At 56.5% G+C, this 27,861-nt stretch overlaps 1 protein-coding gene across 1 annotated transcript; it reads left to right on the forward strand.

The window, feature by feature from the left end:
* On the forward strand, positions 1–27,847 carry MTTP (microsomal triglyceride transfer protein; the record flags this gene model as incomplete). Its single annotated transcript, XM_084252392.1, has 18 exons — positions 1–61; positions 4,640–4,821; positions 5,781–5,924; positions 9,215–9,322; positions 10,223–10,339; positions 10,615–10,754; positions 12,263–12,413; positions 13,487–13,644; positions 15,850–16,018; positions 16,818–16,925; positions 18,877–19,089; positions 20,306–20,517; positions 21,070–21,167; positions 21,273–21,394; positions 22,357–22,584; positions 25,697–25,821; positions 26,765–26,935; positions 27,673–27,847. The coding sequence occupies 18 exons, from the start codon at positions 1–3 to the stop codon at positions 27,845–27,847; spliced, it is 2,682 nt and encodes an 893-aa protein (XP_084108518.1).
* Between the last annotated feature and the right edge of the window lie 14 nt (positions 27,848–27,861).

Genomic DNA, 27,861 nt, shown 5'->3' on the forward strand with positions numbered 1-27,861 from the left:
ATGATCCTCCTGGCTGTGCTTTTTCTCTGCTTCATCTCTTCCTACTCGGCTTCTGTGAAAGGTAAGCTCGTGTTGCCCTCTGCCAGTCTTGAATTTTAGGCAGTGAGAGAAAGAGAGAGAGAGAGAGAGAGAGAGAGAGAGAGAGAGAGAGTGTGTGTGTGTGCGCGCGCACATGTGTGTAAGAGCTCCTAGCTAAACCATCTTTAATCTAGGTAACTTGGGAACGTTGAAGGCATCACCGGGGTAGAGTGTAACATGCAAACTCCTACACTTACTTTTCATCCCTTCCACTAGCGCGCTCTGCTTACACTTCTCACGCATGGTCTGTTTCTAAAAGAGAGGAAAAGGCTGGCAGCTTCTGCTCTCCGCTGCTGCTGGGCACTCACTGAATGCAGGTCCTTTGTATAAGAGGGGATTTGAAAAAAACAGTTCTTAAATGGCCTTCTAGCTGCTCAGCAGTGTGACATCAAAAAGAATTAGGACCAATGAGAAACCCATGTGATTTGCCAGATAATTATGATTTTGTTCATAGAAAGCATTTCATGACTACGGTTTTAAAACACCGCCTGAAACATATGAATGTGGAGTTGGGTTTTGAATCAGCAAGGTTGTACACTCCTGGGTGTTCTGAGTGTTGTGCTTACAAAAGTCCCTCTTTTAAAGTATCTTAAGAAGACACGTTGCCTAGGCCAACTGGTCTCACACATGACTTAGTGTGACAGGCTTCAGTTTAATGGCTCTGGGCTCTAATATAAAACAGTTCAGTCTGTAAACTTCTGAAACCTTTTGGGATAATTGTGGCTTTAATGATTGAAGTAAATAGTGGCTCAAGATTTTTTTTTTTGCAATGAAAAAAAGACAATCACAGTTATTGAAACAATAAATGGAGGGCCAAACTGAAATTATTTCACACAAGCAAGTCACACTTTAGATTCTTGAAATAAAGATGATGCTGTTCATTACTTTCTAAAATGTTTCCTATTTAAAGATACACCCCTTACTTGGATGAAAAAAATTTTTGATGAGTAAAACGTAAAGTTCTCTAAATTACATCTGATCGAGAACCATTATATAGAGACCTGACTAAATTTATTACCTGTCAAATAAACTGTTAAGTCTTTGAAATATGAGTGATGTGCGCACTATAATATCACACTTTATGCCACGATTTTAATGAGATATAGTAGTTTCTGTGGCTTCTCTTTCTCTCCTATTTTAGTGAGAAAATTGGATATCTTGATACTTTCAAACACGGGCACTTATAAAGATTTAAACGTGTGCACATCGCACAGACACAGTGGTAACACCCAGGAACTCTGGCTTAGAATGTCACAGAAGCTGCCATTTGGTGTATGCAAACTCAGGGGCAGATCCGGACTTTTAGCACCTGAAACTTAGGAAATTCAGGGATCAAAAGATCTGACTTTTCAAATGTCATGAAAAAAGATGTGGCGTAGCTACACGCTCCAGCATCTTGGAGGGAGCCCGCGCAAGTGAGGGCCCAAAGGCCTAAGTGTCGTTACCTTCGTGACCCAAGCTGCTTGTGCCAAGTGTCATAAATAGTGACTGTCCTTGCCAGCTGGATGGCACGAGCCTCTTTATTACAGTGCCCTGATTTCACTGGCTCTCCTGCTCTCTGTAATGACTGACATTTAGCAGGCAAGCGGCTTGTGCCATGTCTAAAATCAGGCCATCGCAAATTTGGGGATCACAAAACTCATCTCAAATTTAGTTATAAAAGCAGCTGTTTAGCAAGTGCCCAGGCTGGCTGAGAGCAAGGCTGGGCCTGAGAGGAGACTGGAAGGCAGCACTCTGAGAAAGAAATTCAGCAACACTAGGAACAGGAGGCACCAGGTCTCTGGATAACCAGAGGCCGTGGGTCCTGGAGGGGGCACCCGTGGCATGGCCGCCTGCCCACCCCTGCGGAGAGCGCGGGACAAGTTCTGGAACGAGCTGTGTCTCCCTGTGCTTCTCACTTCCAAGCTTTCAAGAACGGATCGTGCATGTATTTTCCCCTTTCACATTCTCTTGATCAGGAAATTAAATTTTTAAAAAAGATTTATTTATTTATACAAGAACCAGGGTACAGGCCAGATGCGCGGGAGGGTGAGAGGATTCACCAGAGACAGAGCGGGGAGCAGAACAGGCAGACTGACGAGATAACACTGCTGACAGGAGCAGCGGGGAGACCGGAGAGGTCTGCCGCGCCATGTGGGACCCTCGCCGGCCGGCTGGGATCAAACCCACGCTGCAGAGGTTGCGTTCAGCTGCACAGTGTGGCGCTCAACCGCCTGTGCCACCAGGGGAGGCCCGACCAGGAAATTAAATTAAGAGAAAAATGAACGGTGGCAGCTTGGAGAGCTCTGGAATGCCAGAGAGGCTGTTGTCCCACAGACGCTCAGCCCCGTCCTTGGGGGGCCCCCACGAGCCCCCACAGAGCTTGGCTTTCAGTGTGGGGGGGCAGGAAGAGGTCGAGCTCTGGGCCATACCTGCCATGTGGGGTGAGTACAGAGTCGGGGTGTCCTGGTTGCCCTTGTGCTCACCTCCCAGAACTGCTCGGGATCAGATAAGATGGCAGGCGTTTCCTCTGCCCCGGGCCATAAACAGGAGGCCTCTCTGGCCAAAAGATCAGTCCTGTCCAGAGAGCCAGGGCTTGAACCCGGGCCGGGCCCCCAGTTACAGTGCAGAAGAGCTGGGGCGGCCTGAAGGGGCACAGACGGCCCCTCCAAGGGCTTTTCTGGCTTCCGCCTCGTGAGTCTCTCAAGTTCTGCCTGACTTGGTGCTCGGACACAGCCTGCCCCGGGCGTGCACACTCGGCGCCACCCCCACGCCCTCTCCCGGCTCTCCAGTCCCGTAGGCTCCTTGCCTTTTTCCTCGACGGACATGTACCATCTCACCCCAAAACTTACAGAGGCTGCCCACCTCACTCAGTGTCCCCCCAGCCTCCCCGCTGTCACCTCCTGGCCTTCCTTCTCCGAGTGTCTCCCGCCGGCTGCAGGTCAGCTTCTCTGGCCTTCCTGCTGCTGCTCAGCAGAACTCCGGGTCTCCTCAGGGCCTTTGCACTTGCTGGAGGCGGGAGGCGCCTCCCGCAGGCCACGTGCAGCCGGCCCAGAACCTTCTCCTACATTTTCTGCTCACGGCTTCCCCTCAGCACCCCCATTTCCTTCTCTGCTTCATTTCTCCTGTTGCCACCTCGGACATGCCACATCACTTGCTTCTCTCCTTGCCTTCTTATCACCCATCTCCTCATTTAAATGTAAACTCCAGAGAGGGAGAAATTTTGCCTGAGTGCTGTAGCCAGAGCCGGGACGAGGGCCACCCGCCATGGGCCCCCAGCCCGGAGGGCCCCACCCCGTCCCCGGGGCGTGGACGAGTCACTTCCTACCTCACCCCTTTGGTGTGGACAAGAATGAAGCTCAGCTTCAGAGGTGCCGGTGTGGGTGGGAATGTGACCCCGAGCCCCCTCGGCAGGGCCCAGTGCTCTTGGCTCCCTCGCCTGAAGAACAAGACTAATGACAGTTTGCACCCCAGTTCTGTGAGGAGTCATGTAGGACTACATGCTGCAGCTCGAGCAGCCTGCTGGGGCCCACGCGTTTCACCTGCGCTCCCGGGCAGGGGCGGTGGGGACGGGACGTGTCCAGGCTGTCAGGGCTTTCCTTAAGGGTCACTTTTGCAAGGTCATTTCGCTGCCTTTCTCCTCGGTGCCTTTCCTGCCCTGCTCCACAGACAGGTTTCCCAAGGGAATGCATCGCAGTCCCTGTCACCAGGCGCACACCCCCCCCCCCCCAGCTCCAGGGACACCGGCGCCCCTGCACGGCACCATCTGTGCACACCGGGGGCCTTTCACTGTGTCCTGGGGCCACAGTCAGACACGATGAACAGGAGCTTGCATGACCAAGAGCTCCATCTCCGGGAATCCTTGATTCTGCTCCTTTCCTGTGCATTAAGTTCAGCTGAAGCGAGTGTGCGGACTCAATTTTCTCGGCTCCCAGGACTGACTTGTTTATTTTGGCATTAAACTGTCCCTGCCGGATTAAGCCCATGCTAAGGTGCTCTGTAGGAAAACGTGATTTTCTTCAGGAACAGTCCATTGAAATTTGCATGTGTGTAGCCTCAAGGTGTTCCCTTGTCCTGAAACTTTGCTAATTATATTAATACAAGAAGTTACATTGGAAGGAAATTCTTAAGTATTCAAAATATGCAAAGTAAGGAACCGCCTTCTGACCCCTACAATTCCTTTGGTATCGATCTGTGCATTTTACTAATATGTTCATTGCAAATAGCTTAGGTTAATTTTATCAAGGAATTCCTGGTACAGCGTCCACTTGAGAGCATATTCATTATAGCTCAAGAAGCTGGGCGGAGGGGAGAAGTCACATCCATGTTCTGAAAAGCCGCAAGTGCTATTTCTCTGAAGTGCCACGGTTCAGCCGGGGCCTGTCCCGCCCTGGTCGCTGACTGGAATCCCCAGCTGAAGTTTGGGAAAGGGAAGCTTCCGGGGTCGTTGGTGACTGTCGCTGCTGTCGCTGCTCCTCCAGCGGCTGCTCTGAGCAGATGAAGTCGAAGCATCTCTCACCAGGCAGAGGTTTTAGGGCTCGGGGCCACGGCCCGGCCTGACCCTGCCCCCCTCTTCGCGCAGGGCACACGACGGGCCTCTCGCTGAACAACGACCGCCTGTACAAGCTCTCCTACGCCACCGAGGTTTACCTCGATCGGGGGAAGGGTCACAACGTCGTGGGCTACCGGCTTTCTTCCAGCGTGGACGTGGTCCTGCTGTGGCGGAACCCGGACGGGGATGACGACCAGCTGATCCAGATCTCGGTGGGCACCTGCGCGCGCGCGGCTGGCCTTGGGGGGGCACCGGGATAGCCCTGTGCGGGGCCGTGGCCCTGCCCGCTGTGGCCTGTCCCTCGAGCGAGCAGGCGTGTGGCTCGGGAGCGCGTGCTGGCCACGAGAGCGGAGGCCTTTGCAAGCCGCGCGGGCAGAGCAGGCGCCCTGGAGAGTGGCTGGAGTGCGGGGTCCCGCTCTGTCTTCAGGGGTGCCCTCACCTGAAGTCCGCGCCGTGTGAAGAGGGGGTGAAGGGGCGGCTGGGCCCCCAGCACTCCCCAGTTATTGCTGTGAGGGTGGCCTAGCACCAAGGAGGGGCCCCAGGCCGTGCTCCCCCTGAGGAGAAACGGGAGGGTGGGTCGGGCCGAGGCGAGGCCTGTGTGTTGAGAAAGGACGTCGTCAGCTGGCCCTGGGGCCTCTTCAGCTTATGCGGTGGCCTCACGTTGCTTTTCCAGAACCTAAGGGCAGCAGATGCCCAGTAAAGGGGGTTGTTCTACACTGTGCTGGGGGTGCACCTCTTGCGAGCTCACAGGGAGCAGCGGGGGTGCCCCACGGTGCGGCTCCTGGTCCCTCCTAGCCAAGGTGTTTCCCGCCTGGCTCAGCCGCGTGTGCACCTCGGAGCCGCTTCTCAATGGCGCGGGAAGCTGCGCTGCAGAAACGCCGCGGCCTCCTCCTCAGCGACGTGCCTTGCTCTCCCGTGCAGGGGGCACACGATGGGGAGCACTCGCCTCCCAGACAGGGGTGCAGGCGGCAGGGCCCCAGTCAGTCTTCCTTAGTGGTGTTTGTACCCAACTCAAAGCCATCACGTTTGGCGCCTTCTCCATTCTGCCAAGCTCGTGGCCGAGTCTGTGGGGTGTGCGGGGCCCTGGCAATGGAGCGCCTGTCTATTTCCTGAGAGGGTCGGGCAGGGCCGGACGGGACTCATCCCTCACAGGTTTCTGTCCATGATCCAGATCACGGATGTCAATGTCGAGAACGTGAATCAGCAGAGAGGCGACAAGAGCATCTTTAAAGGGAAGAAGCCCCCTAAGATCATAGGGAAGGAAAACTTGGAGGCTCTGCAGAGGCCAGTGCTCCTCCACCTGGTGCATGGAAAGGTGAGTGCCCTGCCCTGCCCCGCCCTGCCCCCCCCCGCCTGCTCCATGGAGCTTCCCTCCTGCGGCATCGAGGCCACTGCGTGGTCACCACCCGTGTGGCAGGAGGTGTTTTTTCAAAAATCGATATAGAGGGTTTCACAAATTATATGTACAAATAGATCAAGGCATTGAATTATTTCTAGAGCCATTCTGGTTCCCTAATTTCATGAAAGTCTTGGTTAGAAACAAGTATGTGTTTTCGGGTGAGAAGCATTATTAAGAGCTGCGTTCCTGGTCCAATTAGGAGGGGGTAGGAAGGCGGATGACGCTGCAGGCCCGGGGACTGGACAAGCCCCGCCCTGGGGGACTGCCCCCCTCAGAGCCTCAGCACCTGCGCCCCGGCCAGCAGGCCGCCTGTGCTCACCGGGATGGTGGTTCAGGGAGAGGACACGCCGTCCTCGCTCTGTTCCAGCCTCTCCCTCTGCTTCCCCTCTTGCCCTACCTGCCCTTGCTCCCCAGCGGGCCTGGAGCCTTGTCCTGCCTGGACGTTTCTGGTGACAGATGTGAGAAAGTGAAGGGCTGGCTTAGTGGCCGCTTCCAGCCGCCAGGTGTGGAGCTGGGGTCAAAACGGAGGGTCTGACCTCAGTCTTTGCTGGGAACCACGTGTTACACCGTGTCCGGCGCACAGGGCTTGGTGAAAGGCCGCGTCTGTGGCTGCCTGGCGTGCTCCTATTTCACTCTTCACCTCAGCTATTAAATCACTGACTTGCACAGGACACAACTTTGTTTGGAGCACGAAAAAGTGATATTTCTTCTCTGGCCTTCCAATGTGGCAAGACACTTGAGCCCATAAAATATTAATGACGTTCATAATCTAAATGACAACTGGTGGTTTACAGCCCCTTAGGCAGTGCTCGAGGACAAAGTCTTCGGTTACACACAGAGCTGGACGCCTTCCCCGTCCAAAGGCTGGGGCGGACCTGCCACATCAGGAGTCCCTGCTGCGGGGTCCAGGGCCTGTGACTGCTGGTGACTTCCTCAAGCCACGGGTCAAAGTACCCCTGGTATCTTTCAGTTACACGATAAAGTATCTGTCAGACGTGACCCTGGAGACCCAGAAGCCATGTGGAATTCTCAGACACGTCACTGCCGGAAACCAGCATTGTTTAAGCTATTTTGGCTTCCAAAGAGAAACCGTAGGAAGGAGAGGCGGGGCTGCTGACTGGCAGTTTTCTTACACAGTTTTTTCCTAGCCCAGGAGCAAATTGGGCCTGCCCTGACATCCCTGAGATGTCCACGGCCCTCGCCAGTCCGCGTGGCTTGTCCTGCCCTCACTCTGCCGAAGGCCCGTGTTTCTGTTGCGACAGAGACCGTTGCCATAGACAAGAACTCCCCGCACACCCGTGTCCCCACACGCCCGTGTCCCCTGTAGACGCTGCTGGGGCCCTGGTTTGTCTGCCAGTCAGGACGGGTTAACGGGGACAACCAAGGATGCTCAGCTGTGGCGTGGGCGCTTTCCAGCTGACCGGAAGGCCAGTCCAGCTGACTGGAGGATTACAGATTCCCATGTCTGCCTGTGCTCATTGTGTTACCCGCAGGCCTGCTGAGCTGGCGTGTGTGTGTGTGTGTGTGTGTGTGTGTGTGTGTGATTTGTGGGCACCGACTTGCTTGCTGAGTGTGGCTGTGTGGCCCCTTCCACCCTCTGAGCCTCCCAAGGAGGTGCGGGGCCCTGAGGCCTCCTGACCTAGCCCGTTGCTTCTCTGGCCATCTCACGTGAGGCAGATCTGACTGTATCTCACAGGTGCACCGGGGCTGCTGGGAGGGATAACACCACAGCACGAGGAAGGTGACATTCTGGTCGCTGTGTGACCAGCTCATGGCTTTTTGCCGTCTCTTACTCTTCAAGAATATCTAGGGTACGGGAACGTATTGGAGCTTTCCTTCCTAAGGGAAAACTGTGGATGGCCTCTACTGCTTCCAAGAGGTCCAGGTCCTCAGAAGTGTGATCTGCCGCCTGACCCCCAGCTGTCCTCTGTGCTGGTTTCCTGGGGTTAGAGCTAAGGCTGGGTTTGTAAGCAGGAAGCTCTGGGGCTGGGGTAAGATAAAAGTCCTGTGCTCCTGAGCATTCAGAACTCATGCCGGTGCAGAATGAAGTAATCAGCTTTATGGCCCGAAGTAATAAAACTTAGTGCCTGTTGTGAAATGATGAATTAAGGTCGCTGCTTGACAGCCACGTGGCCTGACTACAGTGCTCTGACCTCGGTGTTACTATTATTTTAAGCTCTCAGCAGCCGCCTGGTCCTGTCCTGCCATCCAGCTAGCGCAGAGATAGCACGGCCTGACTCGGAGCTCGCTGCTCTACCCAAGGCAGCAGATTTTAGGGAGACTTGTCTACTTTCCTAATTCTAGGGAGAGAAACATTCTCTCATGCTACAGTGTAACTGAGTGGCCCACCAGGAAACACAGCGTTCCTCGCCATGTCTTCTCAGGGACCTGGGGTCAGGGCGCAGGTGGGTCCTCGCCCGGTGAAGCGAGGCAGGCCCGTGTGCAGAGCCCAGGCTGACACCTGGCAGCTGGCTTTCCAGACAGTTTAGGTCAAACCTTATAAATAGTTGAGGCACGTTGTGGGCCTGGAAGGAACATGACGACGCAGAACACAGCACATGTCACTCCCCCCTTAACGGCGCCCTCACTGTCTGAAGTTCCTAAGACTCACCAACAAATGCCCTGGGTCTCGGGCCCGCCCTCGGCCCTCCTGCCTGCCCCTGGGCCAAAGCAGCCCGGTCACCCGTGTCTGACGCGTCCTGTCTGGAGACGGCAATCCCCATGTGTTTGCAGAGAACGTGTCCCTGTGGCTCCTGAAAGGGAGGAGACCCAGAGTCCTTCCCTTCACCGGCCGGACTGCCTTGCCCTGGGGTGCTGCCGCCATTCTCTCCCAAGCACCCGTTTCTTGGCTTCCACTTTAAAACGTGGGTAGTTTTGTTTCAGGCAGGGTTGGGGGAGTGACCACATGACACATTCTACGGGAATGTTCCTCCTCAGGCAGCCCTTGCTGTCACAGGACCCGCACGCACCCCCGCCCGCCCCGCCCCGTTATCAGCCCCCGACACCCCGTGTCCCCATGTCTCGCTTGCTTGAAATTTAAGTAGCTTCCTTTTGCAAAAAAGAAAAGACAAGACATCCCGGCTCTGGAGTACCAGGTCCCTTGCTCCCAGAATGGACAGGGAGGGGATCTGACCCTTTCCGCCTCTTGCTTCACCAGGGCTGAGGAGTAACGCCGTTTTGCTTCATTTGTGTCTGTTACCCCCCAGGTGAAAGAATACTACGCATATCCGAATGAGCCCGTGGCCATTGAGAATCTCAAGAGAGGCCTGGCCAGCCTGTTTCAGATGCAGCTGACCTCTGGGAACACCAATGAGGTACGAGTCAAAATCATCAAGGACCCAGAACTGCATTTGTTGAGAGAGTCGCCGGAATCGTTCATCCTGGTTCCTGCTGGTGGAACCTCTGCAAACGCACTCCTGCTCTGGCAGTGCGCAGTGGAGGGGAGTGGGGGTCAGGTCTCATTTACACAGGAAACTACTTGCCCTTTCTCCCAACGTTTAATTACCCAAAGGCAGGACAAAGGGGCATAGGATTGGTGTGTGAAGGAAACTGCAGAACACTGAGTCACACCCAGGCTCGTTAAAACATCGACTCCCTGCGCCTGGGGCCTTGTCAGTTTGGAGAACCACTGTTCTATGCAAGCCCTTCGAATTATAGATGAAGAAAGCGAGGGTAAAACTAGAGAAGCCTAGAGATGGCCCTTCCTCGGAGCCACCCTGGTGGCCAAGCAGGCCGACTCCGGGTGTGCCTCTGTCTCCTGGTGTGGGCCGGTGCAGGCTGACGCGGTGGGGTGGGGGCACGGCGGGGGCTCAGATCAGCACGTTTTGTTGCACTCCAAGAGTTGTTGCTGTGATGCAGAGCTACTGCGCTAAGAAGTCTAAGTATGCTAAGAATTTCTAATGTGGTTAAGTCAGAGTACACACTGGTTCTGGCCAGAGAATCTGTCCAGTTCTTACACGTTAGGGTGAAGTAGGAGACCGTCATCATTCATGGGGCAATCAGGGTATCAGCAAGGAGCTCTCCGGCCACAGAGGAGGGAGGGCCCAAGCTTGTGGGGGGGGGGGGACGCAGTGTCCTCTCCTGTGTTCCTATCTCGTTAGCGGGGACAAAAGGCCGCAGGGCCTACCAGGGACCAGCTGTCACGGCACTTTCTGCTGGAATTCAAGTGAGCCATCTGTGGTTCCCAAATATTCTCTGCTCACTTTCCTTTCTAGGTAGATATCTCTGGGGATTGCAAAGTGACCTACCAGGCTCAGCAAGACAAAGTGATCAAAGTAAAGGCCTTGGATTCCTGCAAGATAGAAAGGCCTGGATTCACAACCCCAAATCAGGTATGGCTGCAGGGCATCCCACGACTGGCCAAACTGTTACATTTTGTGAGGTTAATTTAAACTGCAGGAGAATAAGGTCACAATACCATTGGGAAACATCATTTCTAGTTTAGGGTGTACTTATCAGTGAGGAGTTTAACACGTTATAGGTTGGGTGGGGGAGTGAATAATGTGGAAGCTCTTCTAAGATGAAAAGATGGGCTGTGGTCAGGCTTGATTCAAAGATAAATAGCTGATTGCTCATCACCACAAAACACACTTCTTTCTTCATTGAGGTCTTGGGGGTCACGTCGAAAGCCTCTTCTGTCACCACCTATAAGATAGAGGACAGCTTTGTGATCGCCGTGCTGGCCGAGGAGACACACGCCTTCGGGCTGAATTTTCTACACAGCATCTCAGGCAAAATCGTTTCAAAGTAAGATATGCACAGTCTTGATTACTATTCCTTGAAACATGGCTACATTTGGTTTTTAAATATATATATACAGATATATATAGATATATAGATATATACACATATATAGGACAGATAAAGATGGGGCAGTCGCATCCTCAGATGGATGGTGAATGCCTTGAAAACAGTGCTTATGTCTTGTTCAACTCTTACGTAATCTGCAATAACACATGGCACGTGTTACTCTTTTCTAATAGACTTGCATGGAAATCCATCTGTCCATCAGTTTGAATTAAAAAAACAAAGCACTTGATTCATTCTACATAATTTCTCTGTTGAATGTTTCCACTGTTGAGATTTAAAGTGGTGTCATTTGTGTGTTCTCTTCTCAAGAGTTTGCTATTGTTAAGAAACACGTAAAAATTCCCAAAGCAGGCCTGTGATTTCAGTTTGAGGCATTTTCTCTGGTCAGAAGAGTCGTCACAGGCTTAAGAAGTGGAATTTCCAGTCCAAGAGTGTGTGTTATCTTCAGATTTTAATTCAGAAGAACATTGTCTAGTGTAACGTGTATTTTATCTTCTGCCATCGCTTCTCGAACGTTTCCTCTGAGGGCGCCTAAATGTCAGAGGTGAATGGGAGAAGTTCCTCAAACTGGAAACGCTATCGACGTTTCATCTGGAGGAGAATTTTCCATTCTAGTTTATGCTGTATATTGTTGTTATGTATTGCCATATAAAGTACAGATCTCAGATGTGTTATCAGGCCCGTCTGGTGGCCACTGCTCTAACTAACCACTCAATACCCAGTGATATAAAAAGCCACAGTCACTTCATTATTTCCCCTCTTAATTCTGGAACCTTCCTTGGCATCTGCGTGCTTTGCTGTCATGGGTCTGATGTGGGTCAAGAGTTGCTCCTCACCTGTCTCCACCTGGGCAGGAGACCCACCTGCTGAGGTTCCTGGTGCCTCTCGCCCTGTCTCACGTGGCCGTCAGCACGGTCTCTCCTCTGGAGTGCGGTCTCCGAGGGCTTGTGCTGCCGGCACAGAGATGCAGGCTGCTCCCCTTTCGTGACTCGGGCTTAAGTCACACAGTGTCACGCCTGCTGTCCTCTCTCATCAGGATGGCCCCAGAGTCCTGCCCAGATGCAGCCCTCGCTGAGGGCAAGACGTGGTTCTGAAAGGGCACATCAGACAAAAATATTATTGAGGTTGCTTCTGGGAAGTAAGATTCCCCGGTTGTCTTGTAAGTGGGATGTGGTTACATCACAGACCCGTTTCCAGGGAGCTGGGCTAATGCAGCAGGGCTGCTAGCACTCAGCCTGTGCAGCCTCCAGGAGACTTTTCTCCCCTGCATTCTTGGTCGTAGTACTTTGAAAGTCCAGATTTAAATTTTCAAATCTTTGACTGAGGTTCCAGTTGCCTCTGGAGATACCACAGTGGCAAAGACATCACCCTACACACCTTGAATAAATCAGCTTCTGTGGCCAAAGAATGCTGACGGTGGACTTCTCTCCTCTGTGGTGACACAGGCAGAAACTAGAGCTGAAGACGACAGAAGCAGGCCCGAGACTGATTCCTGGGAAGCAGGTTGCCGCCGCCATCAAAGCTGTGGATTCCAAGTACACGGCCCTCCCCATTGTGGGCCAGGCCTTCCAGAGCGAGTGCAAAGGATGCCCGTCTGTGAGTGTGCGCGTGGAAAGCCGGTGCTCAAATCTGTTTCCTTTGGTCCCTCATGAAGGTTCAGTGAGTTCTGTGAAAGCTGCCAGGGATCCTGAGGTGGTATACCTGGGGATCTCGGGGTGGTGCCCCCCACAGCACCCGCCGGCTGAGGTCAGAGGTGGGACGCTGTAGGGCAGCTTTAGAGGTAGTGCCTAGAACGCAGGAGGGCAGGCCTGGGAGCTTTGGGGAGCCCCTGGCACCAAGACCAGGCAGGGCCCTGGGCCTGGATGTGCTGAGCGAACGCCCACAGCAGCACGGCCCTGGGCCAGCCCAGGGTGTACAGGGACTGAGGCAGCGACCGGCACTCTGCTGGGTCAGTGACACTTCGCTATAAGTCGCTGGGGGTGGCAGCCCATCCCCAAGGCAAAGTGTAGCTAATCCTGCACGCTCTTCACCCCACAAAGAGAAATTCCTGCTCTCGTCAGAGTCGGCCGTGACGCCCTTACTGAGGGGCCGCTGTCTGTTGTTGAGGAAGGCGGGACCTTCGGAGCTAGTCCCGCGATGGGCTTCAAGTACAGGCACTGATTCTTCAACATCCTTCAGATCTACCAGGGTTGAATTAAGGGAAAACAAAATGACAGAGAAAATCATTCCGAGACTTGGGTGTTTTGTCCACTGGATTTTCCTCCACAAAGGACGTAATTGCCTCCTGTCCGCTGAGAGGGGCAGTGTCAGCGAAGTGCTTAATGAAACCGTCTTTTCTTAGCCTGGAAACTATTAATGTCTTCCCCATAGTCGTTCAACATAGTCCACTACGATTTCTGACAATTACCCCTTCCCTATTATAGGAAGGGCTGTGCCTGGGAGCAATTTGCTTTTCCAACTTCGGTGCGACATTGTCACCGCAGCTCTTAGAAAGCAAGAAGGGAAGACAGAAGGGAGGAAGCAGGGAGGGAGGGAAGAGAATCTGAATCCACAACCCGCCCTCAGAGGCGGCCCAGCGCATCTCCGGCTCAGGGCGGCTGCAGTCTGCTGGGCGGCGGCGGGGTGCAGCGCTCCGAGGGGCCGTGGCTGAGCCCGCGCCTGTCTTGCAGCTCTCGGAGCACTGGCAGTCGGTCAGGAAGCACCTGCAGCCCGACAGCCTGTCCGAGGCCATGTCCGTGAGAAGCTTCCTGGCCTTCATCCAGCACCTGCGCACGGCCAAGAGGGAGGAGATCGTGCAGATCCTGAAGGCCGAGAACAAGGAAGTGCTGTGAGTGCCCGGGCCGAGGGGGGCTGTCTGGGTGGCCGCTGCTGTGAGGCTCGGGACCCCTGGGAGCCAGCCGGGCCCCCCCAGAGCAGTTACTTCGGATTTGCACCGGCTGTGCCGCAGCCCCGTAGCGCAACAGTGACGGACCCAAAACACACGTTTTCAGTAGCGACTCGAACGATCATTGTTTTGAGTGTTGATGAGTTAAAACTGGGCAGAGATGGGCGCGAGGCTGGGGGCAGGGCTTCATCTCCACGCGGCTCTGCCGCCTCACTAGTCTCCCGCGGTGGACCCCAAGTTATCTGTGCCTGAAAAGGCCTCAGACTTGATTATAAAGCCAAAATCGAGTATGACTTTTTGTGGTGGAAAAGGGGGTGTTTATCAAAGATGCAATGGCCGTTCCCACCACACTCCTGTTTTATAGACAATCGAGAAGGACGGGAGCGGCCGGAGACGCCGGAGCAAAGACATGTGTGCATTATTTAACTATTTGGTGAAAGTGCTGGCCATGTACAGACATCACAACCAGGGCTAACTGAATCCTCAAGTTGACTTTGCCTATAAATACAAGTGTTTTCCGCCTGTGATACAGAATGTTAAACACACAGTCCGCTGTGTGATGCCAGTGACCCGGGTGATGACTAATTTGCAGAAACATGGACACTGTTAACACACCAGTTGTGGGGACTGGCCAAGAGAGACAGACAGACAGACAGACACACACCAGCAGCAGCAGCAAGTAGCCCCGAGTTTAAAGGTTTCAATTTCCAAAAGAGAGTTTAGCTAATTTTCTTGCAGTCTATTTATTCTTACTCATGAACTGACTTGCCTGGGGACATTAAAAAAATGATTCACATTCCACAGGGCTAACTACAACTCGGTTACTCTCTGCAGAGATAAATATTTAACCACCAGGTGAAAGATACACAAAACCGTAAGTTCCCAGACACTGTTTTAGTGAGAGAATTTAAAAACATAGTAGTAGAGTGATTTCACTTTATAACAAAAACAAAATTACTGACAAGTATAAAAACCAGCGACTGAGAATGGAAATGCCGCTAACCCGCAGCCTTACTTGTACTCGAAACTCTCAAGACGGCCGTGATGCGGGTGACGTCGTGCTGGTTTCCCACCCACCTGGGGCTCACCTGAGGCTGAGTGTGCTGCAGGGGTTCGGGGAGGCCTCTGCGGGTAAAGGGAGGTGAGCGTGTGGAAAGCACCGTGTGCTGACTGAGCGCTCACTGAGTGCCACCACTGGCCTGCGTGTTTTCACAGAGATTAGTTTAATCCTCCCGGCAACCCTAAGGCAATGACCGTTTTTAGCTGTTACAAGAAGAAATGAAAGCAACTGGAGGTTGCACACCCAGAATTTGAGTGCAGTGCATGTGTAACACGCACGAGATAAGTGTCATCTCTGTCTCCGCTTCAGTCACTGGCTTTTTGTTAGCAGCAGGATGAAACTGCAAGGGTATCTTTTTTAAAGCACAGAGCACTGCATCAATCCATCTGTCTTTCTATCTATCTGTCTGTCTGTCTGTCTATATCTATATGGCATGTTTATATGGATGCGAATGAGAATATTATATACAGGTGACCAGTAGTGAGACACCTAGTTTCAGAAACATGACTGTTCAGCCTCCACCATGCAAAGATCGCTGATGAGTCAAATATGGCTAGAGCTTTCCTGTGGGAGTTCTGCCCCGCCCTGCAGAAGCCTGTGGCTGAGCTACACCGCGGTGCTTTTTCAATGAAAATAAAGCGAAAAATGATCCCTCAGCTATAACTTAGTTAACAGAGGTGTCCATCTTTCTATTAAATAATACGGCGCTATTTAAATTAGGCAACTGAAGAACGTGTGTATCTTTAAAGCAGAAAGAGAACCAGTTTTAGCTTTTATGTGTAACTCGTAGAAGCGACTTTGAACCTAATTTGTAATTTATATAGCTTTAAGTTAAAAATAGTGCATTTACGTTCGGCTTGGGCTCATGCGGCAGTTTGATGTGTTCTGAGCGTGTGCCGAGTGAGGGGGTCTTAGCAAAGGTTAAGATGAAATGGCAGGGGGCTTTGGGAGTCATTTGTTTTTCTTCTGTCCAAATGAAAACGCATTTCGCCCACTTAGGAAACCCAAACCAGTGGGCAGTCTGTGAGTGGCGGGGCTGTGGGCCTTCCTTGGTACCCCGAGCCCTAACCCACGCCGCCTTCCTGCAGGCCACAGCTGGTGGACGCCGTCACCTCCGCCCAGACCCCAGACTCACTGGACGCCATTCTGGACTTCTTGGATTTCAAGAGCGACAGCAGCATTGTCCTGCAGGAGCGCTTTCTCTATGCCTGCGGCTTTGCCTCCCACCCCAACGAAGACCTCCTGTATGCCCTCATCGTAAGTCCAGGGGCACTGGGGAGACAGAGGCTCTCGGTTTCTCAAGAGCGGCTAAGAATCTACGTGGGAATGAATACTGCTCACAACACAACGAGGGCTGAGCCTAGAACCTTCTGATTATTCATTTTCCAATTCTGCTGGATTGTTTTCTAGGCATTAGTCACTCAGTGCACAGCTAACTCCTTGACTAGGTGTCTTTACAAGGCCTCCCAATAACTAACTGTGCCTCATAAAATTGTGTTCACCGATTGCGTCATGTGACATAGGACAGGCCTTCAGAAGGGAGGAGTCCCGGTTTTGCTTCCAAAAGTGATTTTAAAAGATTTGTTTTGGCTTCAGAAATCTCCATGGTGTCTCATACACAGTGCCTTGGAGAGAGACAGCTCTCCGGATGCTAGAACAGTTCACACTGGAATCAGGAGTCAGACTTGGTTGGTGCAAGATGAAACAGAGCACGTGTGTGCACCATGCCCAGTGGGAGAGTCGATGGTCTTCTTGGAAAATGGGCCTGCGTGAGGATCTGACGAAAGCGACGCAGCCCCCTACACCCACACATGGAATTTTACAGGCCCCTTCTCGTTCAGTGACCCAGTTGGCCAACCCATGAAACTGGGTGGTCAAGCCCTATTAAGACTACCTGGAAGGGGAAGAGGTTCTAGCAATTATTCCACCCGTGGGCATGTGAGCCGTGGGGAGCCCGCCACTCTCCCGCGGGCGCTGCTCACGTGCTTCCTGCCCCTTTTCCTTACAGAAATGTCTAGAGGCTCTGGTAACCGGTTTTCTCTTGCTTGGCCCACAGAGAAAGTTCAAAGGCTCCTTTGCGAGCAATGACATCAGGGAGACCGTGATGATCGTCATCGGGGCCCTTGTCCGGAAGCTGTGTCAGAACGAAGGCTGCAAACTCAAGGTGAGTGAGCCCAGGCCTGCGAGCCGCACCCCAGCCCTGCTGCCCGACACGCCGCCCGCTCCTGACCCCTCCTGACCCCTCCTGCCCTGTCTGCACGGCAGGTTTGTCTTCTACTTCTCTGTCCAGCTACCACATTGCTTGTTTCGGTTTCCCACCGAAATGCAGACGCCGAGACCTGTGCGCAAACAGCCGGGTGTTGTTACTTAAAACCGATGCTCAGGTGACGGCTGGCGGGTCCGTGCCTCCCTCGTCACCCACGGTTCCCGGCCTGCACCGAGGCGGGGGCCTGCTGCTTGTTCTCAGACGAGACTCGACTCTCGGCTGCTGCTACAGGGAGTTTTATCCATGCGGAGTGTGGCTTGTAATTTTGAGTTTTGATAGCAGGAGAGATACTTCCGATTACTTACAACGTTACATTTTATTTGTAATCCATTTGTTCAAAGTTTCTCCGTTTGCCTGAGTAGTTTACCAATTTTAACACCTTTCTCAGCAAAAAATCTCTCAAAAAAAAACTCTCGAAAAAAAAAATGCACCCACTTTGTAAGCATAACTAAATATGGAAAACCCAATGGATTAAGATCCAGCAGATCCCATCTTTCTATAATGCAAGTAGATGAAAGATGTGGCTATGTAGAAACAGCCTTTTTTCTCTGTCCCCATTTATTGTACAGCCCGTTTCCAGTCACGTAGCCTCTGTCTCAAAGGGATTGGCTATCGTCTCGCTTTCTTCATTTTTACTGTTAAAAACAAGGCACACCATAGGAAGCTGCCATCCACCCCACTGCTTTCCAGCATTTTCCAGTGAGGCAGCGAGGGTCCAAGCTCACAGTGAATACCAAGCTCCCTACTTTTTCCTATTTGTTTTTCCTAACCTTTTGACCTCCCTGCAACCTAATTTCCTTTTTCGTCCAAATTTGGATTTGAAAAAAACTCAAACCTACAGAACAGTGGTGAGAACAGTGTAGCTCTGTGAATGTCTGCACACCCTTCCCCTGGACTGCCCAGTAGTTCACCCAGTGCCATGCCTGCATTTTCCCATTTAACTCAGTTTAAATATAATTTTGGTTGAGCTGCTGCGTGTGAGCAGGTTGCAGACATCCGGCATCTTACCCAGAAGCACTTTCCTGCCTGGTGCCCGTAGGCCGGGCATCTGGGTTCTTGGGGGCGTTTCTCTAACTAGAGGTGGATGTTAGCACCTTTCCTTCTATTTGGGGGCCTTTTAACTTATGATTTCCTCCCCTGTCCTCACTGTGTGTGTTGTATGTCTGCCCACAGCCTAATTTCAGAGTCTGCAAACCCCACACAGGAATTCCAGCTTAGGAACCTTTATTTTAAAGATGGAGCTGAGTCCCTAAAACACGCACAGTAGCAAAGATAAAGTCCAGGCCCCAATGTCCCTGTTTCTGATTTGCTTTTCCATGAAACTATGATTCTGTACTTAGTTCCTCCCCCCTCCCACCCAAGATCTGAGAGGGAAAGCCTTGTCTAATTAAAGAGCATTTTGCAAAGTACCTGCCACATAGAAGGCCTTCAGGAAACTTTTCTTAACCCATCTGGCAGCATCCACCAACCCTGGAATCTACTGGACACAGCAGACAGGCTTTTTTCAAAGCAAGACCTTCTCTCGGCCTCCTAAGTGCCCCCAGTCATGCTGGGTTCCCTCTGACTGTGCTTGAGAAATTCAGCATCGCAGCAGTTTTATGAATAATCAGTCACAGGGAGTTTTATAAATGACTTCACACTCGCAATATGTTTATTAATGACACGCTTGAGTAGGCACAGAGACCTGCTCCTTCATCAAGCTGCGCTGGTTTATTTTCTCCGCGTGCCTCCATCAGGCAACCAAAGTTGCCTGAAGACTTCTGTGTGCCTCAGACCCAGGAGCAACGCCAGTCCCCACTGAGCTGTGGGCTGTAGGCACCGTGTCTGACGTTAGATGTCATTTTTTCAGGCAGTGGTAGAAGCCAAGAAGTTAATCCTGGGAGGACTTGAAAAGGCCGAGAGCAAAGCAGACACCATGATGTACCTGCTGTCCCTGAAGAACGCCCTGCTCCCCGAGGGCATCCCGCTGCTGCTGAAGCTGGCCGAGGCCGGGGAGGGGCCGGTCAGCCACCTGGCTGTCACCGTGCTGCAGAGATACGAAGTCCCTTTCATCACTGAGGAGGTAAAGCCCCAGGGATAAGTGCAAATGCGCAGGAGGACAAAAGCCTGAACAGGAGGCACCTTATTCCCCCCACACTAACTCTGTCTCCTGGCGAGGAGGAGCTCTGCAGGCGGGGGTGAGGCTGTTCTGAAGCAGCCACACGTGTTGAACAATGTCCTGTATCCTGAAGCGTAAATACTGAGGTTTATTCTCTTGTTTTATGAAGATTCTTTTTGGAAAGAGCTTTACTTCCTTAAGTTTTAAGAGACTGTTCCATCTTTTGAGCTTTAATATCCCTGGTGACCTACAAGTAGCCAGCTGGCTTCTGCAGCCACGTTTTCAGGAAGCCTGGAGATGAAGCTTCTGCCGGGGCGAGGATGCCGTAAGCCCCACGGGGATTCCCGCCGAGGGGTCTTCCTGGCCGTTAGCCCCTCCTCAGCGTGGTGAGGCTGGTGGGCCGCGGGCGCCAAGGAGCTGTGGCTCTGCCCCTTCCAGGGTCCCGTGCTCAGATGAGCCACTTCACTCCCAGCTACCCCAGAGCAAGCTCAGTGGTTTGGGTAGAAAAAGCAGAAGGAAATGGAACTAAAAGCGGTATTTTTAATGCCTAGTCCTGAGCACCCACTGCATAGCTGGCAGGCCCAGTAACCAGCGAAACTGCTTGTTGCCACGGAATGCAAACCCAAACAGTGACCGTTATTTTGGCAAATTTTCTGTTAAAGCTTTATTTTCACAAAGCTCGAGGTGTGCTGTGGTTCGGGGGGTGACAACGAGTCCGTGTAGGTTCATCGAGAGAGACGGGCGGGGGGGCGGGGGCCGACGGGCTGGGCTGTCTGCGCTTCTGCTCAGCCGCCGGCATTGCTGCCAAAGACAGTCTGTCGACTCGCTGAGGAGAAGGAGCTGAGGTTCCTCGCTGTGGGCTTGCGGCTCCGAAAGGCGCCGTGCCCGGGCCCTCTGGGCAGAAGTGTCTGCGATCCAGGGAGGGAGGACGGAGGCGGTGACCGCCTCAGCGGGTCTCCTTCGTGCCCGCCCCGCGTGCGAGCCCAGGGCCGGCGTGGCGGCGCGGAAGGGGGACGGGGGGGGGGCAGTTCTGTGCGCTGTTCCGCGGTCAGCGCCTCAGCCCGACGCCCTGGGCGTGGGGCGCGCGTGTGAGTTTCCACAGGTGCTCACATGCCCGCGGCGTCGACCGAGACGGTCAGAACGTCCCCCCGCCCCCTAACCGCGCCGGCCCCCACCACAGGTGAAGAAGACCCTGAACAGGATCTACCACCAGAACCGCAAGGTGCACGAGAAGACGGTGCGCACCACGGCCGCCAGCGTGCTCCTGAGCAGCAACCCGTCCTACATGGAGGTGAAGAACATCCTGCTGTCCATCGGGGAGCTGCCCAAGGAGATGAACAAGTACATGCTGGCCACCGTGCAGGACATCCTGCGCTTCGACATGCCCGCCAGGTGAGCCCGCGCCGCCGTGCCTGCGTCCTCGGGCTCACGGCCCTGGTGCTCGCTGCACTCTTGCAAGGTCACCGGCGCGGCCAGGGCCGGACAGTCGGGGTGGGATGGTCCCAACGCCCATGCGGCGAAGACTGGCAGGAGCCGGGGGTTCTCCTGGGGGCGTTGCTGGGAGTCTCTGTCAGGGGCACACCTGAGTACAGGAGACACCTCAGGGGGTGACCAGGGAGGACCTGGAGGCATGGAGGGGAAGCGGCTGGAGGCCGTGGGTCGGCCCCATGGGCACAGCTTTCCCTCAACGCTCCTGAGCCTCATCCGTGGGCCGCTGCGGCCGCCTCCCCGCGGGTGCTCCCGCCTTGCCGTCCTCCCTGCACCTCGCGAAACTCAGACACCCCAGGAGTGCCGAGCCCTGCCTGGACCAGCGGCCCCTCTGGGTCTCAGGGCGGAGGGAGGGCAGTGGGCCACTTTTCCTCCACCGAGGTTTGTGGTTACCCCGAGTATGACCCAGGGGCCGCCATGGCCAGCCCCGCAGCTCTTCCGTCTTCTGTGTTGTAGCAAAATGGTCCGCCGGGTCCTGAAGGAGATGGTGGCTCACAACTACGACCGGTTCGCCAAGAGCGGCGCGTCCTCAGCCTACACTGGCTACATAGAACGTGGGTACCGGAGGGTCCCCCGGCCGCGCACACCCCCAACCCCTGTCCCCTTCCCCCCCCCCGGCTCTCACCATCCTGTTGCTGAGCTCGGCCTCTCCTCCCCAGGCACCCCCCACTCGGCCTCCACCTACAGCCTGGACATCCTCTACTCGGGCTCCGGCATCCTGCGGAGGAGCAACCTCAACATCTTCCAGCACATGGGGGCCACCCACCTCCACGGCAGCCAGGTAACGGCGGGGGGGGGGGGGGCGGCTCGCATCCTGCCTCCCACAGTCTGGGGAGGCGTCTGAGGTAAACAAGACACAGGGCGTTCGGGGGCGGCCGCCCAGGGAGGCCCACGCCCGCGCCCACCCGTGTCTCAGGCTGACCTTGACGGCTGAGTCGTCTCAGAGCCACGCGTTCCCAGAGCTGAGATCAGGCCGGGGCGTCACACCCGCTTTTTAAAGCGTTACTTTTCTGTTCACAGATAGACTCCGTAGCGCGCTCTTCACTCTGCGGTGTTTTCCTTCTCTGGGTGTTTATCTGAGGAGACCGGGCCCCACCACAGGGCTGCGGCAGTGGGTGTGACTTTCAGGGCCAGGCCCAGCACGGCCAGGAGGGGCAGTGGGCAGGGACAGCGTCTGACCTCCACCCTCTAGCTCGGTCCGGGAGTTGGCGACGGTGCCGGAACCTTCCTCATCACCAGACTTTTTCAGCCTTTATCCATATCAAATTCCAAGCTTCTCGCTACCATCGCTGAAGCTTTAAAGCCACCCAGAGCCATGTCAGCAGCTCCCGCCCGCGCTGCCAGCGCCCGTGGGGAGGGCGGCACAGCACCGTCCCTCTGTCCTGAGGAGGCCTGATACTGCCAGGGGCTGGGCCTGGAGGGGCAGGGACAGTGTGTCCCTGGGGTGTGCCGCCTTCCCCTTCAGGTGCCTGGGGGAGCCCTGTGCCCGCCGCAGCCTCCCCACCACCCTTCAGGGCCCCACCAGACCATCTGTCGCTTGTGAGCAATGTAGGGAGACACCAGGTCTCTGGGACACACGGCCGGAGGCCGGCCTCAGCCTCGCCTGCACACGTGGTGGCCCTGAGGGTGGCGGGGCCTTGGGGCCCGGCAGAGCTGTCTGGCCTCTGCCCCGCTGCGGGGCTCGGGCCTAGGAGGCTGTAGCCGTGAGGCTCGGCCCCTCAGAGTCTGTGTCCACGCCCCCAGGTGGTCATCGAGGCGCAGGGCCTGGAGACCCTGATCGCAGCCACCCCGGACGAGGGCGAGGAGAACCTGGACTCCTACGCCGGCATGTCGGCCATCCTCTTCGACGTGCAGCTCAGACCCGTCACTTTCTTCAACGGATACAGCGACCTGATGTCCAAAATGCTGTCGGCCTCGGGCGACCCCATCAGTGTGGTCAAGGGCCTGATCCTGCTCATCGATCACTCCCAGGTGAGCCGCGTCCCGCAGGCGCCCCAGGCCCACAGGCGCCCGTGCGGGGGGTACGATGCCCGCCGCCCTGGCCCCAGCCTCCGTGCCAGACCCTCGCCCCTTGCTCCTGGGTGAACCTCGTTTTCCCTTTCACCCGGTTAAGAGGTCTCCTTGTGTTGAGGCAAAAGAGCAAATAGAAATACTGAAAGAAACAAGACGTCATGGAGGAAACAAAACGCGGCTGCGCAGACAGGCCCTGCCTCCGCCTGGGCTGCACGGCCTCCATCCCGAGGGCAGGCGCGGAGACGCGTGCTGCGGTCAGTGCCGAGGACCTGTCGGGCAGCGAGGACGACCCCGTCCAGCCTCATTTTGACCTTGCAGATTAGTCCAGGCAGAAGCACCTGCTCGCACAAACTCGTGTCCCCAGCTGTGTCCCCAGACACGGGACCCGGCACCCAGGCGGCCGGCGGTCAGGCTCGGGGACTGGCCACTCGCAGGCCCTCACCTTGTTCAGGGTCACCCCTACTTTCGTTGGCTTCAGCTACGTGCTCCAGAAGGGTTCGTTCTCCTCACCCCCAGGGTGACTGCGCTCGAGGACGACAGTGCTCCCTCCGGGTTTTCTGGGGGCAGGCGGGTCGTCTGAATGACGTGAGCTTGGCTGTCTGAGGGTCATGTTTTCCGTCGGTGGCTTGTTTCCTGCCTTACCGGGCAGAGCGAGACACAAAGCGGTGTGTTAGCCCCGCGCGGCTCTCGCGGGGATCCGCCCTATGATCTCCCTGCACTGGCTGCGCCCACACGGTGAGGAGAGACGAGGGGGAGGCCGCGTGAGCGGCTCATCAGGCCGTGGTTCCCACCGAGTGAGGCCCCTGGAGGTGGTGGCCCGGGATGGCGCCGGGGTCCCAGCTCTCCCAGCAGCTCAGTCGCCTGACTGGCTTTTACCTCGCGCGTGTGGCCTTGCGGCTGGCAGCTCACTCAGGCCCACGCGGCTTCCTCACTCTCGGAGAGGGGGGCGGAGGGGAAGGCAGCAGGGTCAGGCTCTCTCAGGAGCCCCCCGAGCCCCGTGTTCCCCAGGAGATCCGCCTCTGGGAAGGACGTCTTCTGCACACAGGCTGCGTCGAGGCCACGCGCACCGTCGGCCAGCTCCCCGGCGTCTCCGCGCGTCTGTGTTTGTCGCGGAAGGGCCAGGGGCGTGTGGTGAGAGGAACATTGCTCGTGCTGTTGAGCAGAGTTCACCCTGGAGCACTTGGCTGCGGGCGCCCCGGCCTCAGCTGCTGAAGCTCCTGGCTCTGCAGAGCTGACCCGGTGCCGGCCAGCCCGAGACACTCAGGTCAGACGCTGACGTCGGCGAGCGCCGGCCCGGCCGCCGGGCAGATGGAATTACTCCTGCTGCCGCTCTCCCCGCGATTGGATTACCCTTCGGCGGAGGGTGACGGCAGCTTCACGGGGGAGCCTCGGTGGCCCGCGAGGAGCGTGTTTCCTGCAGGGGAGCAATGGGGGTGAACGGTCCAAACGCCAGCCTCTGGCCCGGAGGAAGCACTTTTAGACAAACGTAAAAGAGCAAAGGGCCGTTAAGCGACAAGCACAAGCCCAGTCCTGCTCCGCAGCTCACGGGCGCTGGGGCGGGCGGGTGCTGGGCTTGGGTGCCCTCGAGCGGGCACTCCTGCCAGGGGCCAGGGAGGCTGTGGCTTCCAGGTGGACGGAGCGGCAGGCTGGCCTCGCCCTGCACATGGCCTCCAGGCCTGGCCTGCTCTTCAGCCTGCAGGCAGAACACCTGCCTGGGAGACTGGGGTGGAAATCGAATGCGATGCAGACTCGGGACGTCTGCGCTCAAAGCTGTCAGTGCTCCTGGAGAGCGACAGCCACTGCTGTGCCGCTGGCCTGGGGAGACTGTCTGTCCTGTGGGGCCATGGTCTGTCCTCCTGCGGGGCCAAGACTGTCCCCTGTGCCTGCCCACAAGCTCTCACCAGGAAGCGTGGTCTTCCCAGGGAGCCGGGCACCCCTGAAACCTGCACTGACCCGGCACGTCCCTGTGCCCACCTGGGCCCGGCCTGAGAGCTGTGCAGGCCTTGCCCTGTTGCCACGGATTCTGTGGGGCCGAGCGGCTCACTGGGCAGAGAGACACTGCAGAGCAGCCCCTGGCCATGTGGAAGCAGTCCTAGTGCCAGGGGCCAGCTGGGCCTCGCCTGCGCTCTGTGGACGTCGGTGACGAGAGCTGTGCTTGGCCCGGCCTGATCGCTCCTCCGCGTCGGCTGTGGTGCAGGGACAGCTCTGTCCCCCCACAGGCAGCGTGGGGTGCGGCCAGGAGGGCTCTCCCAACGCCCAGAGTCTCACACGTGTGTGCAGGCGTCATGCGGAGTGACAGGGCTGCAGGCCACAGGCACACTCAGTGGGGACCCGAGTCCTGGACTAAGGTCTCCTGCCACGGTGTTTTGGTGGAACGTGGGAAGGAGCTGGGGACCTGAGTGTGATCCTTTCTGGAATGAGCCAGGGCTAGCTGGGCATCTAGCCGGGGCGCCCGCCCGCCGCTCTGCAGAGGGCAGTGCCCTCACGGTCCTGCTGGATCACCATCTCCGCAGGGGTGTCTGGGTGAGGCTGTGCCCCCCTCCGATATCCCTCTCAGCACTGCCCAGGCACCGATGCCGCCTGGCTTTAGAGCCTCTCAGCTGCACCCCTCAGCCGACGCCAGAACATCCTAACCCTAACCCAGACCCGTCGGTCGCCTTCAGGTGCCAGAATCCAGGGGGGCGGCTGAGCAGCTCACAGTCCTCCCAGTTTCTGGGCCAGCATGTGTGGGCTGGCATTTCTGTCGAGGTCCGCGATGCTGATGCTCTTCTCCGGGGGCTGCCCCGGAATTGCGGCGCCCCCCAGTGGGGCTGTGGCGGAGAGGACGCCCGCTGGCCGGCGCTCAGCTCCCCCGGGCGTGACTGTCGGTCTGCTTAGGGACGGTGGGGCGTCCACGAGGCCATGGCCAAGCGGTCAAGATTCAATGGTGCTCCCAGCCGGGGCAGGACGCCGCCACTCACAGTCGAGGGGCTTCTCCCCGCAGGAGGGGGCCCCCGGGAGGGCTGGCTGGCCTGCCCGTGCGACGGCCGCTTCCCCTGGTGCCACGGCTCGGTTGCTTTCTTGCTTCCAGGAGCTGCAGTTGCAGTCTGGACTCAAGGCCAACATGGAGATCCAGGGCGGTCTGGCCATTGACATTTCCGGAGCCATGGAGTTCAGCCTGTGGTACCGGGAGTCCAAGACCAGGGTGAAAAACGGGTGAGCTCATGGACAGAACCACCGACGTTTGTTTTTGGAATCGTTTGACCTTCTGACTTGTCCAGATGTGTCTGCCGTGATCACGAAGGCGCAGTCGGCGTCCCTGGATTGCGGGGGGGGGGGGGGGCGGCGGGGGGGGGGCTTCCCTGGGCGTCTTCCGAGCAGCCTGAGCCTGACCCAGCAGGCGGGAAGCTCCTGCTTCTCAGGGCAGCTGCTGCCGGGGCCGGGGCTGACCCCTCCCAGCCTCTGCGGCAGCTGCCCCGCGGTCGGGAAACCCCCCTGGGAAGCCTTTCAGCGTCTCCCTCTTGCCGGAACATAAGGTTTCCTCTGCTGCTCCTTCTTGCGCACACTCTAAGCCTGACACAGAGTCCTCGAGGTTTCTCACTAGTGTGCGCTTTTCTAAGAAAATATTCTTCGTTCCTTGGTGTTGTTTAATCTACCCAGCACATGAAATGCACGTGTTTTATTTTAAAATCAAGGTCTCGAGCCTTGACCGTAATCACAATCATCAGTCTCTCTGTCTGCAGAAAAGGGCGTGCATTGTTGCCTTTTGGGGTGTTTAAAGTACAGTGGGGCGTCCGTGAGACGGGACCCCCTCTGGCCTGTGCTGTAAGAGTTGGAAACCGTCAAAAGCGGCTCATCTGTATCAAAGGGAACCCCGAGTCACCCGGAGGGCGAGCAGCCCACCAGGTATCGAGCAGGGAGGCCCAGGGCCTCCCACGACGCAGCCTCTCCCTCCTGTTTCTGCAGCACTGTCCAGACAGAGCTGCCCCCAAAGACACCAGAACTGAATTCTTTGCAGAAGAAGATCAACGACAGGGACCTCCTGGTCCTGAGTCGGTCCCACAAGTGTCCCACGGGCACCGCTGGGTCCAGCCCCCATGCGTGACAGCCGTGCCCGCTCCGATGGGGGCGCTAGTCACCGCTGTCCTCCCGCCCGCAGGCTGGCCGTGGTGATCGCGGGCGAGGTCACCGTGGACGCCTCGTTCGTGAGAGCCGGCATGGAGGTGAGCGCCGAGACGGAGGCGGGCCTGGAGTTCATCTCCACCGTGCAGTTCTCCCAGTACCCCTTCCTGGTGTGCCTGCAGATGGACAAGGCCGAGGCTCCCTTCAGGTAACAGGCGGCTGGAGCCTCCGGGCCCCTCTTGCTCCCGACCCCTGCACCCAGCTCTGCGCTTCCAGCTTCGGGATGCAAAGGAAATGGTAGAAACCTGGTAAATCATGAATTCCCAGTAATCCTCGGGGGCATTCTCAGTGTCTCAAAAGCTGGCACGTCCCTCCCCAACGCCCACTCTCCGGAGCATCCGCTGTGCGCGGAGCGTGGCCCCGGCACGCCTCCCCAGCCCTGGCCTGAGCGGAGCCGCTGCCGGCGCCTCCGGGGGGGACGTTGCACGGGCCCGTGAGGACGCACAGGTGCGGGTGTGGGGGTTGCTTGTAGGCTAGAAGGAGGCCGTGCAGTGCAACCACAGAACTAGGGTGCTGCCGGGTCACCCTAACAAGCCTCTAGTGAACCTCCGTGGACGCTCCTGAACCAGCACCCTCTGATGGTTGGGGGGGCGACCGGGACCCGGCGCATTTCTCTCTGGACGGGGCTCCAGAAAGTTCCCTGGGCGTCTTCAGCCTAAATCTGGCTGGACTTGCTGCTCTCTCACAGGGGAGGGCCCCTCAGGTGGGGGGCAGGAGGCCCAGCCAGGCCTGCAAAGCTCAGCTCACCCCAAGCCTGAGGGGTTCAGTCCTTCCTTCCAGAAGTGCCCACGTGGGGCCCCAGCCCGGGGCCTGACCCTCCCGTGCTGCCCTGGCCGAGCGGGCAGCCGGGGGCCCAGGGCTCACGCCGCCCCCGTTGTCCCGCAGGCAACTCGAGACCAAGTACGAGAGGCTGTCGACGGGCAGAGGCTACGTGGCCCGCCGCAGACGGGAGCGGCGCCTCTCCGGCTCGGAGTTCCCGCTGCACCGGGAGAACTCCGCCATGTGCAAGGCGGTGTTCCCGCCCCAGCCCGAGGCCGCCTCCGGCGGAGGCTGGTTCTGAGCCGCCCGGCCGGC

The sequence above is a fragment of the Talpa europaea genome (genome assembly GCF_964194135.1).
Source record: "Talpa europaea genome assembly, chromosome: 13".
NCBI classification, from domain to species: domain Eukaryota; kingdom Metazoa; phylum Chordata; class Mammalia; order Eulipotyphla; family Talpidae; genus Talpa; species Talpa europaea.